The 13737-nt window shown below is 36.1% G+C and overlaps 1 protein-coding gene across 1 annotated transcript; it reads left to right on the top strand.

Moving 5' to 3' along the window:
• The first annotated feature begins 12437 nt into the window (after nucleotides 1-12437).
• LOC145066902 (uncharacterized) lies at nucleotides 12438-13358 on the top strand. Its single transcript, XM_079014148.1, has 2 exons — nucleotides 12438-12719; nucleotides 12762-13358. Exons 1-2 carry the CDS (start codon nucleotides 12438-12440, stop codon nucleotides 13356-13358), a joined length of 879 nt encoding a protein of 292 aa, XP_078870274.1.
• Nucleotides 13359-13737: the final 379 nt, after the last annotated feature.

Genomic DNA, 13737 nt, shown 5'->3' with positions numbered 1-13737 from the left:
TATTGTTTGTAAAAACTTAGTTTGGTACTTTGGTTATTATGTTTATACCTTTATTAGTAATCATGATATCTAATGTACTTGATGTGAAAAGGCATGTACATTTAGGTGACAAAACATCAAAGAAGTTTCTTGTTAGGGATAAATAAGCATGTGGAAACTTTTTCTATCTTGTCAAAATCATTGAGTTTTGTTTGAAATGTTTTTTTGAGTAAATTACAGAAATGTTCGGACCGAGCTTTGCGGTTTTAGACCAATTTTGTATTTCTTGCAAATCGGCTCTTAAACATGAGTTTTGTTGCTGTTTTCCTCCTTAGCCATATAAAATGATACTTTGTTTTTCAATTTTTCGATTTATTGAATTATTAATTTGTTTTATATAATTATTGCATATTGGCTGAGTTATCGGATGGAGAGAAACCATTTCCTTCAACGCTCCCAATTCATGTTTTACATAGACATCATATCAGTTTTTCTCAATTTCCTCTTACTTCCATCTCACGTAACCTTCAATATATGAAAATTCATCTCTCTCAACCCTCAAAACCCATGCACTTAGATAAAAATTAGGGAGCATAGAGTACAAATTGAAAGAGAAAGAGATGAGAGCGGGATGAGGGTGTTGGTGAAGCCGGCCAACCTTCTTCCAACTGAACCTGCTCTTACGCGGAAGCGAGACATAATGAATTATATGTCGATTATGGATGCCTTTTCGAAAATGTTTTTGGAAAAGTTTCCAAAACGGTTTAATACAAAATCATATTTCTTTTTCTTTTATATAATTATTATATTTATATCTCGAGACGTTTACGATGTTTGGATTCAGATGATGCATATAGCTTATCATGATCGACCCATTGATTTTAGAGGCTCTATGCGAAAAACCAAAATATAGGCCTTAAATATAAGGTTTTTTTTTTTTTACTTATAACCAAAATTCATTAATTCTATTAAATTGGACTAAATCAAATTGAATTCAAATGGAGCAATGTCAATAACAGTTACAACTCTGGATTAGAAAAAAAACAATATTGATGAATATAAGAAAAAATACAATAAACAATGCATGGTAAATACTACAACTAAAAAAAAAAGTTGAACCTGGTTCTTCTTTCCTTCCCTTGGCTATAAATGTTTTAATTTTAATTTAATGTGGGGTTTGCTACGTTAAAATTTGAGGAATTACGAAAGAAAGCAATTGAAAAAAATAGAAGCAAGAGTTATATAGGTCAAGTTTCGGACAAGGGCCAACAATACTAGAAGTAGTAAGTCAAGCGCCTTGAACAACCCGCATATACTTAGGGTCGGGCCTGAGCTTATGGACCAACATGCGAGACATGACCAAAATGGATAAACATAAATATATAAATAGTATTAAGTATTAGGTATCTATTTAATAATATATATATATATATATATATATATATATATATATATATATATAGAGAGAGAGAGAGAGAGAGAGAGAGAGAGAGAGAGGTGAGTTCAATTGAGAAAATAAAAAAGGTTGAGAATAAGAGAATCATTCTGAGCCACTCATTTAATCTAAGCATAAAAAGACACGGTGACAAACTTGTAAATATGATATAATAGCCTTCAATCACAAATACGTAAGTGTAGAAAATTAGCTAACAGTTGAAATTCATTCTAATCGATCGTTATCATCCAAATTTATCCTCCAACCTTCAACAATCATCCAGATTTCTTCAATTAAATCATCGATCAACGTCATCATGTGTTAATCAATCATCGACACCATTCAACAGTTGACAACAAAAATTCGTTTTTTGCTCTTTCAATCAAACCTTCAATTCTGCTTGAATACGAGCATATCTTCAACATCTATGATTAATTATACTTCCAACATCATTAGATCAACATCATCGATAATCAACAAAAAAATTCAATTCGTATCATTCATTTAACATCGATCATCAAATAAAACATCGAAATTAAGGTTAGAAAAAAATCAAATCATTTTTTGTTTGAAAATTTTCATATATTTCTTTACCAATCTACTATTTTGTAAGATTTAAATAGTCAAAGTATCATATTTATCGCATTTATAAAAAAGTTAACTTGTATGCACTCCAACTGTTTGATGAAATGCATAAACTAAATTACCACGTTATATTCATATATGAATATGTTTTCTCACCTGAATCAATATGTGATTATTAAAACACAAAACAAATATGCAAGTCTGTATGTTATTCATATGTGAATAACATATAAAAATTATATATATTTCTGAAAACACCTTGTAATATTCATATATGAATATACTGTGCAATATTCACATATGAATATACTGTGTAATATTCACATATGAATATACCAACTATTATTCATAAGTGAATATACGATCTAATATTCATAAGTGAATATACTATGTACTATTCTCATGTGATATACCATGTAATACTATATAATATTTACATATGAAAATATCATCTAATATTCACAAGTGAATATACCATCTAACATTCACAAGTGAATATACTATGTAATATTTACAAGTGAATGCATCGTCTAATATTTAAATATGAATATACTATGTTTAGTATATGCTATATTCATATATGAATGATACTTAAATTGTAAAAAATATTAATCATAGTTTTTATTCATAAGTGAATAACGAATGTACTATGGGTGATCGCGGTTTGGTTTGAAACCGTGAAACCGGCCAAACCGGTCATCGGTTTGGTTTTACGGTTTGTATTTTTCTTTACGGTTTGGCTTGCGGTTTTGAACTTTTCAAACCGTAGTGAACGGTTTGACTTACGGTTTTTAAGATTTCAAACCGTTTTAAAACCGAACCGGACCGTAAAATTTATATATATTATTTATTTTTTATATGTAATTGTATTTTATTATATTATATGTTAATTGTTATTATAAATAATAAAATTTAAACCCACAACATTTAATATTTTAATTGCAACAGCCCAATACTAGCCCAATACTAGTTTAACTCCAATAAAAATGAGAAGTGCCTATTTCCTAATCCCACAGTCCAGTCCAGACAAAATTAGGTTGTTTGATTGTTTCTCCCTTTCTCTTACCCTAATCGCAAAACACGCAGCCTCATTCCTCAGGTAGAAGACTCAAAGTCGTTTCCCCTTCGTTGTTCATCACTTCTTCTTCACTTATCTAAGATGTAAACTGATTGCGCATAATTGCATACCTCCGATTGCACCTCGACTCCTTCGTTGCAGTAACTCCGACTACACCTCGACACCTTGCTTGCAGCAACTCCGCCCCCGACTCCGTTTGCAGGTCCGCTTCTCGTTATTCCTTTCTGAACAAATCCTTTGATTTTTTTTTTAAATTTTAATCTCAACTCTAACTTCTGATCAAAAGTGATTTTGATAATCTGATTAATACTCAAATAGATACAAGTTTGCGCCAAATTAACTGTCGACTAATATGAAAGATAAATCAGTTAGGGTTCAGACAGAGTTAGTTGTAAATCAGGCTAAGAAATTAACAGTGTCCTATTGTAGAATCCACTTAGGTGACCCCGATATGTTTGCCGATTCCCAAAGAGATAAATTGAATGTTTCTCCATTTTTGCCTTTGATTTTCTCTGAAGTTTCTAGTTCAATCGATACTTTTGGTGGTGGAAACGATCTTGAAGCAGTTGGATGAGGATTTAAGAGGGACTGTGCTTAAGTGTTCATATCCAGGGCTCATCTTCAACAAAAAATGCATCAAAGGGCTCATATCCAGGTAAAAAAACTTTTTAGACCATAAAGGCATATTATATCTATCCAGGTGAAAGTTTTATTAATATTGGATAATTTGTGATTGGTGATAGGTTGATCCTATGTCTTATGCAAGTTCATGCATGTTTGTGAACCTTGGTGCTGTTATGCTTCGATTGTGCAAGTAAGATACTCTTATCTCTTTTGGATTTCAAGTAAGATACTCAAGAAACAACAAGTTCTGGTCAACCAAGTCACTGGTCTTTTTCTTTGGCAGGATGATTTTATGAACTTGATTATCATGTTCATGGCAGGTCTAGAGTACATAAGGAACCCTTTATTAAGAGCCAAAATGGTTGAAGTCTTTAATTTTTGGATGCCTCAGAGGTATTTATCAACTTATTTGTTAATTCTGTCATCTTATGTTATTTGCTTACAAAGGGTATTTATGTCTTTTTACTTGTGTGTGTGTGCAGTGGCTCATCTTCTGCTACCAGTATACTTTTTAGGGGCACCAACTCTCTGTTCAGTATCTTGTGAAGAATCTTTTGAAACTCTATGTTGATATCGAGTTCACAGGATCCCACACTTAGGTGATTGTTTTGTTTCCCAGATTTAACTGATAATCTATTGATGAAATTCGTTTTTATTGATTGATAGTTCTGATCAAATTCGATATTTATTCTAATGAAATTCGTTATTTATTTTGATTGATTCATTTTTATCAGATTCACAGATTCACGGTTTCACAGCTCCATCACACATTCACGGTTACACAGTTTCGTAGAGATTTACAGTTTGGAATGTTTGATGTAATGGTTGCGTGTATTAGTCTAATCTTTAATGTAATGAAACAATATTTGATGTTTTCATTTACTGCTTTTTATTTACTCTTTTGGTAGTTTTTTTAGCTGTTTTGACAGCTTTAATATTGTAGTTTTTTTAATAGTTTTTGGCAGAATTGTAGTTGTTTTAATAGTTTTAATTATGCAGATTTTTTACTAAATGAGTCTAATAATGGACTCAACTAAAATGGGCCTAAAAAGCCCAAACTGTGAAACCAAACCGGAGCCAAACCGTTAGTAACAGTTTGGTTTGGATCGGTTTTACATTTTCAACGGTTCGACTTCGGTTTTTGCTTGACAAAAACCGTTACTAACGGTTTGGCTTCGGTTTGACCTGAAAACCAAAAAAACCGGACCGTGAACACCCCTAGAATGTAGTGTAGTAAAAACCTGATTCATTTTTATTCACTTATGAATAATGGTAGCTGAAAATATAAAAAAAATTTATTTTATCTTAAAAGTATATCAATATGGATGTCTATTTGTAGAGAATAAAAAATCATGAATTTTGGTATACTTAAAATCATTTTTCGATAAAAATAGCTTCTTAAAAATTAAAAAAAAAACGAAAAAACTATGTTTTTGTATATATTAAGGTAATGCTTACCATAGTTTAAGGAAACATGTTTTGTTGGAAAACACACGTGCATCCTTTCTCATTTCGGCTGGTACGTTGGAGGCTTTTGTGGCAAAAATAAATGATTGGGTGAGAATGATTCCCCCATTCTCAACCTTTTTTTTCTCAATTGAACCCTCCTATATATATATATATATATATATATATATATATATATATATATATATATATATATATATATATATATATATATATATATATATATTACATTTTAAAAGTTACAAAATCAAACAACTATAAACACAATATTTGCTTCAAAAATTGTAAAACACTAAAACCATAAAAAGATCACATTGGTGAATGAAACAATAGTTGTCAATGTGGGACTAGCCCAGTTGGCAGAGGTTTTGTCTCATAGATTGGAGGACATAAGTTCTATTCCAGACGTTGACGAATAATAGTAACTTGGTGATACTAACTTTTAAGGGATAATGACTTAAAAGGGTAATATATTTTTCGATTTGTACACATTTGGTCACTGAATTTTTTTCGTCCACATTTACCCCTTCAACTTGTTAAACTGTACACATCCAGTCCTTATGACCGGTTACTTCAGGTTAGCCGAAAAATCTGACTTATTAGGGTAATATATTTCTCATTTTGTACACATTTAGTCCTTAATATTTTTGTACATATTTAGTCCTTAATTTTTTTTTGTTACAAAATAAGTCATTTTTTGTTTCTGTACAAATTCAGTATTATGAATGATTTATTTAAGGTTTTTCTCATGACATCTAATATGAGACTATCATTGATGACAGGGACGGTTCTCTTTGGGTGCCCGCAGTGGCACCGACAACCCCTGCTTTTTTTGTACGCAGTGTAAATTTTTCGATAATTATCGATTTTTTTCTTTTTTCTACTTACCGACAACACCTACTACGGACCGGCAACACCTACTACCAAATCCCACGTCCATCCCTGATTGATGAGGTGTTTGGGGCTGTTGATTTTTTTGTTCATCGCGGCCTCGAATGCTTGGTTGCATAGGTCTTGTGGTTTGGCTTTGGTTTTGTATTTCGAACGTCGTAACTTCTTCATACAATATCTAATTTTAACGATCTTTATGTCTACGTGTTCGTTTTTTAAGTCTGCTACAACTTTCATTAAGATTACTACAGCTTTCGTTAAGATTACTCCCGTTAAAATATAATATATTTTTACTTACGATTTTATAAAAATAAACATCCATAAATGCATTCATAAAAAAACGTATGGATATAAAGATCGTAATTAAAAAATATATTACTTTTTAACGGAAGTAATCTAAACGAAAGTTGTAGTAGACTAAAATACAAACACATAGATATAAATATCGTTAAAATCCGAGATAGAATGAAAAAGTTATGATGTTCAAAACACATGACCTAAGCAACCAAGTAGTCGAGATCGCGATGGACATAAGTATCAAAAGTCTAAAACACCTCGTTAATGATTGTTGCATGTAAGATGTTATGAGAAAAACTTAAAGAAAACATTAATAAGTATTGAATGAGTACAAAAACAAAAAAAATTAAGGACTAAATGTGTACAAAAATATTAAGGACTAAATGTGTACAAAATGAGAAATATATTATCCTATTTAGACATTTTTACCGGTTAACCTGAAATAACCGGTCATAAGGACTAAATGTGTACAGTTTAACAAGTTGAAGGTGTAAATGTGAACAAAAAATAAACTCAGTGACCAAATGTGTATAAATCGAAGAATATATTACCATTTTAAGTCATTATCCCAACTTTTAACAACTAACTAGTCGTTAGCTAACCTTCCATTCGGTTAGTAATTGTCTTAAAGTGAAAATGCAAGAATAATCAGTATATGTAAGGTCAAACTTTATAATATGATGAATCAAACATATGCCACGCTTACTCATTAATCAAAGCCATCAACCACCGACGAAGCCTCACTACAGCCTGACATGTTTCTTATGTTTTAATTTACTGATCCGTTATCTTAGTGATAAGATCTTTTTGTATAGTATATATCTTTTATAAATTGTAGTTATCTTTGTATTCTTATCCATGATATGTAGAAATTTGATTCCATAATAGTCAGCAACCTAGTATATAAGTTACACTAGGTTATAATGTAAATCACCACTTTATGTATTCTCTCTTTGTGAGAGATTTCTTAATCGAAATTGGTTTTTGATTAATTTTGATCTTATTCTCATTTTGTTGATATATTCAATGTTAATTACGATCCTTCAATTGGTATCAGAGTAAGTCTCTAGTTATTAAGCAATGTCAACCTCGTCTTCTTCTGAATCCAAAATCTTTATGGGTACTACGTCAAGGAACAAGATTCTTCATTTTGATGAAAAGAACTTTGCCATATGGAAGAGAAAATCCATGGTTGTTCTTGAAACCATGGATCACAATATGATGGACATCATCAATAATGGTCAACATATTCCAACTTTTGAGGAAACCAAAGATGATGTTAAAACTAGTGTTATAAATGTAACGTCCCAAAAATTACAAAGAGATTTTTGTTCATAAAATAAATTAACAAATTCAACATTTGTTTCAAAAACCATTGAATAACATTTGATTGATTGAAAATCATACATTATCAGAGTTCAGTTTATAAAACCGTAGAAACAAATATCTTTGATGCGTGTGTATAGTCCAACTGAGCTCTTTTCATAAGTAACCTGCAAAATATTTAATCTACGACTATAAGAATAAACCTTAGTGAGTTCCATAATATACCAAATATTCCATCATAAATACAATACATCCAAATAAGGTCCTCTGCTCTAGCGTCGGCATGCCAAATCTCCTATCAACATGCATAACAATCATACATGAAATAACGGGCCTACACCAACCCCAAGTGAATGCTATGGGCCAAATCATAGTCTTACATTCACTTTGTGCCATGGACCAAATCATGGTCTTCCTTTTACATTGCTAGGGGCCACATCTTGGTATTACATACAAGTCCAGGGGCCAGATCCTGCTTTTCCATACAATTGTCAGGGGCCATATCCTGGTCTTTCACATAATTACTAGGGGCAAGATCCTGGTCTTTCATACAATTGTCAGGGGCTAGATTCCGGTTTTCCATACATTTTCCAGGGGCCAAGTACTGGTCTTTCATGCAATACATAGAGTCATATGTAATCAGGGATCTCATAGAAAATCGAGCAAATGATCTAACCAAGAGCAAACAATCAGAAAAGAACATCGCAATCAGGCATTAGAGTAAAAGTTCTCAGGCTATCCAACTTAAACTACATAGAACCAAATCTATCACTACCACATAATCATATAACATAAACACATAACATATACTAGCATAATGCATATCATTGACATCTAGCCTTCCTTAGTTACCCTATCATTGACCACATCTCTTTTAAGTCTTGCGCTTGTAACACCCCGAGTTCAGAAGTGCAAGTTCAGGGTTCTTAGTGTAAATAAGGAAGGTCGACTCAGCAAGTCGATGGATAGACTCGACGAATTGAGTCACGATTCTGGTCATGTGTTAAGTGAGCAACTCGACGAGTCGGAAGTGGACTCGGCGAGTTGGTGCTGAAGGGAGAAAACCCTAATTCTGGGAGTTGTGCCCCATATAAAGCACATTATAGCCACCCTCAGCCTCTTTACTGCCCATTTGAGTTCCAGAAACCCTAATTAGTGTGTGTGAGCCTCCATTGTTAAAGTTTGAGCTTGGAAGAAGGATTTAAGAGGAGAAAGTTAGAAGATCAAGAGGCTAGCATCGGGAGATCATTGTAGATCTGGAATCTACTCCTTCTTAGGCACATTTATGAGGTAACAAGTCGTTACCTTGAGTTTTCTCCTTCTAGATCCATTCTTGGTTGTTGTCTTGGGAATTTTAGCTTGATAGGAATCCTTTTCAGGTTTAGAGGTTAGATATGTAGTTGCAACTTCAAATCTAGGTTAATAGTGAGCCATGGAAGCTTAAAGCATCAGCATTGGGGCTTGATTTAGAGTATCTTCGTCCCAAAACCTCCTTGTAGCTTTTTTGGAGCTTGTTGAGCCTTGCATGCGTGTAAAGTTGGAAACTTTATGTGTGAATCTGGCCCTAGGAGTCTAGATCTATGTATTGGAAGCAATGAAATGGCCTGAAATCGTCTGAATGAAGATGTCACGTTTGGACTTGGCGAGTTAGAAGAACAACTCGGTGAGTCTGTTGAAGATTGCCTTGGACTTGGTGAGTCTGTTCTTGGACTCGGCGAGTCTGGTCGTGGAACCCTAAACCTTTTCTGGTTAAGCTGTGAATCGATGAGTCGAGGGATGACTCGGTGAGTTGAGCAAGAAGGGACTTAGAGCTTGTTGGAGTCGACGAGTCTTGGGGCAACTCGGCGAGTTGAGTCGTGGCTTGGGAGTTTCTGAGCATAGGAACTCGACGAGTCAACGGGTTGACTGGGCGAGTAGGGTCAACTAGGAAGGTTGACTTTGACTGAGGACTTTGATTGGGACCAAGGGTTGACCAGTTTGACTTCCAAGGGTATTTTGGTAATTATTGGTGTTTATTGGTTTTGGTTATTTGGTAATGATCAGTGGTGAAGTTCGTCCTGGTGTTCGGAGCAGCGTGGTCTTATTTCTTTAAGTTGGTAGTTGCAGGTGAGTTATCCTCACTATACTGACAGGGTCTACGACACCAAGGCCGACCCTTTATCGGATGGAAGTCCGGGTATTGTTGTTATGTTATTGATTTGCTATGTTTGCATTCTGGTAGTTAGGATGGTATATGTTAGAGACCTGGTTAAGGTCGGTATCCTGGTATATAGGATGATGCTATGCTAGTGACCGGTTAGGTCGGTATCCTGGTTAGGATGCTGCTATGTTATGTGATATGCTGGATCGGTTTGATTAGTTGTGAGATGTTATATGATTATATGTTTATGTGCACATGGTTGTTGGACTGGGGTTGGGTAGAGGCGGGTCCTGCTTTGTGCTGTAGGCCAACATACCCAGGGCGGACTGGTTAGACCGAAGGCCCGGCGAGCGGTCCGGATAGGCTGAAGGCCCCAAGAGGGCAGACCAGACATGCCGAGGCTCGGAGAGTGGACCAGACAGAATGAAGGTCCGGTGCGGGCGGACCAGTCATACTGTAGACTCAGAGAGTAGACCAGGTGGACTGAAGGCCCGGAGCGGGCGGACCAGTCATACTGTAGACTCGGAGAGAGAGAGTGGACCGGGTGAACTGAAGACTTGGTGTAGGCGAACCAGTCACACCGTAGACTCGATATGCATGGTTGTTCTGTTTATGATATGATATGATATGTGTGTGGTATTGTGGTTGGTATTTTGGGGGTAACTCGCTAAGCTTTCGGGCTTACAGTTTCAGTGTATTGTTTCAGTTACTTCAGGAGACCGTGGAAAAGCAAAGGCGTGATCGTACCGCTCCTCAGGTTTATGTTGATTTCTTGGGATACTCTGATAATAAATGAGTTGGAAACCTTTTTGTAATAACTTAATGAATATGGGTTGTTTTAGAAAAGTTTAAATTGGTTGTAGATTATTGGATGTTACAAGTTGGTATCAGAGCCTTGGTTTGAGTGAATTGGAGGAACATTCATGTGAACCCAGTCTCAAATCAAAGAGGAATTTTCAAAATGGTTTTCAAAAGGATTTTCGAAATAAGTAAAGGAGGACGCAGAGGGTACGATCAGCCGGAGCCAGTAAGTTGACCCCAAAATACCATACAAGTTGTTTGATTATGTGATATGTTAGAACTGCATGATAATACTAGGCTAGGGATCTTCAGGAATTGCATGATAGAATTGCCGGGTTATATGATGCCTGCTAGCCTAGGTTTTCCTTTGTAAGAAATTGACATCATTACTGTAGTTATTTAGTGTATGCATCATGGTTATACATAATTAAGATCTTATAGCCTGAGAATGTTTGGTTTAGCCTTATGTTCTGTTCTTGTATGACTGGGAGCTTAGGGTAGGATTGGATATTCGAAAGTCTATAGGTTCCAACGTTATGTATGACTAGTATACACTAGTGCTGCCGGGTTGGTGGAAGTTTCATGGATGGGAGGGTTGCGTGAGACCGGTAGGTCGGTTATGGGATAGTGGTTCTCCTCTAGGAGTGGGGATCGAGTATTTGTTATGTATATGCGATTGTTAGGGTGTTGTGGTGGTACTTGATACAAATATGGGTAGGTGTGGAAGGTAGTATGGGCCCGTACTACTGAAAGCACAGGACCCATATGCGTATCAAGGAAGTCACAACCCCTAGGGTTTTGTTGGAAGCTAGTTCTCGGGATTATTATGAGGAATACCTAATATTCTTGTGGCATATTTTCAGTATGGCGATTACGAGACGTCTCGGGGCAGGATCCGGTTCGGGATCGGGATCAGGAGAGGGTGGTCAGGATGGACTAGTACTAACCGAGGTCATTGGTCAGATGAGTACAGATGAGTTGGATGCTTGGATTCGTGAGATCCTGCATGATGAGGTTGCTGCTATGTTCCGGGCCGAGTTGTCGGGGATGTTTGGGTCGATCAAGACCGCCATGGTTGAGTACTTTGATGAGCGCTATGCAGCTCTTGCGGAGGTGGCTGCCGCGACAGCTACAGCGGCTGTATCAGCGGCAGGGGGAGGAACCGGTCGAGGTTGTCAGTATCGGGACTTCGATAATACGAAGCCCCCTACTTTCGATGGATGCTATAAGATGCTTTATATGTGATAAGTGATTTATGTTATAAGATGCTTTATATGATTTATGATGCCATCGTTTGATCGGTACTATGGTCTATTGCCGACCGAATCTGGAAATTTTATGTGTTTAGATTTCCAAACGTTTAATTACGGTATTAGAACTGACATATAACTTTTCAGAGTGATAAGGAGGTTTATACGTCTGTTGTAAATAAAGCTTTCCCTATATTAATTCTCTTCGTTGTACACTGAACATCTGCTAGAGTGTATAGATCGAAATGGTGAGAACTCGCAGCGGTTAAGGAAATGCTAATGGAAACCAACAGCCGGAACCACGAATGATTGAGTGTGCACTAGAGGTACCAGCTACACCCGAGCCAATCACGGTGGCAGGAGTCCAAGCAATGATTTGGGCTATGATAGCCAAACAAAAGGAGTAGAGGAGACTAATTTTGCTTAATAGGGATGAACCTATTGTACCCATTGTATAACCTGAACTGAACATAGAACAATCAGAGGAAGGAAATTACAGCCGTACTGTGAGTCAAGTTGAACCCCAAGTGGTAAGGAGGAATGGCCCGAATAGAGGGATTGAACATGGATAGTAGTATGTATAAGAACTTCTTGGGTGCCAAACCATCAAGTTATTCTGGAAGCCCAAGGCCAGTAGAGATTACGGATTGGATCTCCGAAATGGAAATGGTATTTGAAAGCTGCAACTGCAGCAACAAGCAGAAAACCGTCTTTGTAGTCAGACAACTAAAGACCGGAGTTTTAAGTTGGTTGAATTTATTGGCAGATACAATGCCACGGGGGGAAGCCCTGAGGATGTATTGGGAAGCATTCATGGAGCATTTGAAAATACAATACTACTCGGAGGTAAATCTGATAGACCTAAACAATGAGTTTTAGAACTTGAAGAAAGGGAAGATGAGTGTTAATGAGTATGCCACAACATTCAACGAGAGGATGAAGTTATTCCCTTACTTCGTGACTACTGAACTCTCTATGATAGAGATGTTTGATAATGGATTGCCAACGGACTTTTGCCTAATGGTCAAAATGGAAACTAATTTGAAGACAATTGTTAGAGAAGCTAAGAATATAGAGACTCGGATAAGAGAAAAAGGTCTAGAGAAAGATAAAGCAGGAGAAAAGAGGAAGCTTGAGGGATTCTCAAGATCCTATAAGAAAGGAAGATTCTTGAAGTCCAACCTGGACGACCAAAAGTATGGAGGTAGTGGTGGAGTTAAGTGGTGTGAGAAGTGTAAAAAGAGGCACTATGGGAGATGCGACAGAGAAGTGACTTGTTATAAGTGTGGGAGGGTTGATCACTATTCTAAGGATTGCACGTTTAATGATAAGGTATGTTACGGATGTGGGGACAAGCGACATATGTCAAAAGATTTCCCGAAGAAAAATGAAGCACTAAGACCGAATGAACCGTTGAAGCCAAAGGCAAGAGCATTTCAAATGATCCTTGATGAAGCAGGTGACGTTACGAAGGACCAGGAGTAAGGATCTATATATCCGAAGATCAAGATATAAAGTAGCCATGTAGATTGTATCATGTGGTGTAGCCTCTTATAAAAGGCCTAGTGCAGGGTGATCTTGAACATCTATGTAATCGTTTCAAGAAATAATATAAACCTTGGTTATGTTTTCTGATGTGTTAAGTTGCTATATGATTTTCTTGTGTGGTGACATGGAGAACTGTGAGACAATACTTGGGACGAGTATGAGTAGGTGTGAAAGGTAGTAGAGGCCTATACTACTGGAAGCATAGGACTTGCACTTGGAGCAGGGAAAGTCACAAGGTTACTAAGGCACTAGTAACTGATTCCGTTTGGTTCGTGCCTATCGTTACCATCATTTTCGTAATGACCAAGAAGATGAT

The sequence above is a fragment of the Lactuca serriola genome, chromosome 8 (genome assembly GCF_051521515.1).
Source record: "Lactuca serriola cultivar US96UC23 chromosome 8, Lser_US96UC23_V15, whole genome shotgun sequence".
In the NCBI taxonomy this organism is placed as follows: Eukaryota; Viridiplantae; Streptophyta; class Magnoliopsida; order Asterales; family Asteraceae; genus Lactuca; species Lactuca serriola.
Note: the sequence above shows the minus strand (reverse complement) of the source record. Positions and strands in the feature narration are given on the sequence as shown.

Coding starts and splice junctions, on each gene's coding strand:
- LOC145066902 (XM_079014148.1), top strand. CDS start 12,438: ATGGATAGTAGTATGTATAAGAACTTCTTGGGTGCCAAACCATCAAGT. Junction 12,720..12,761: donor AAATACAATACTACTCGGAG/GTAAATCTGATA, acceptor TAGAACTTGAAG/AAAGGGAAGATGAGTGTTAA.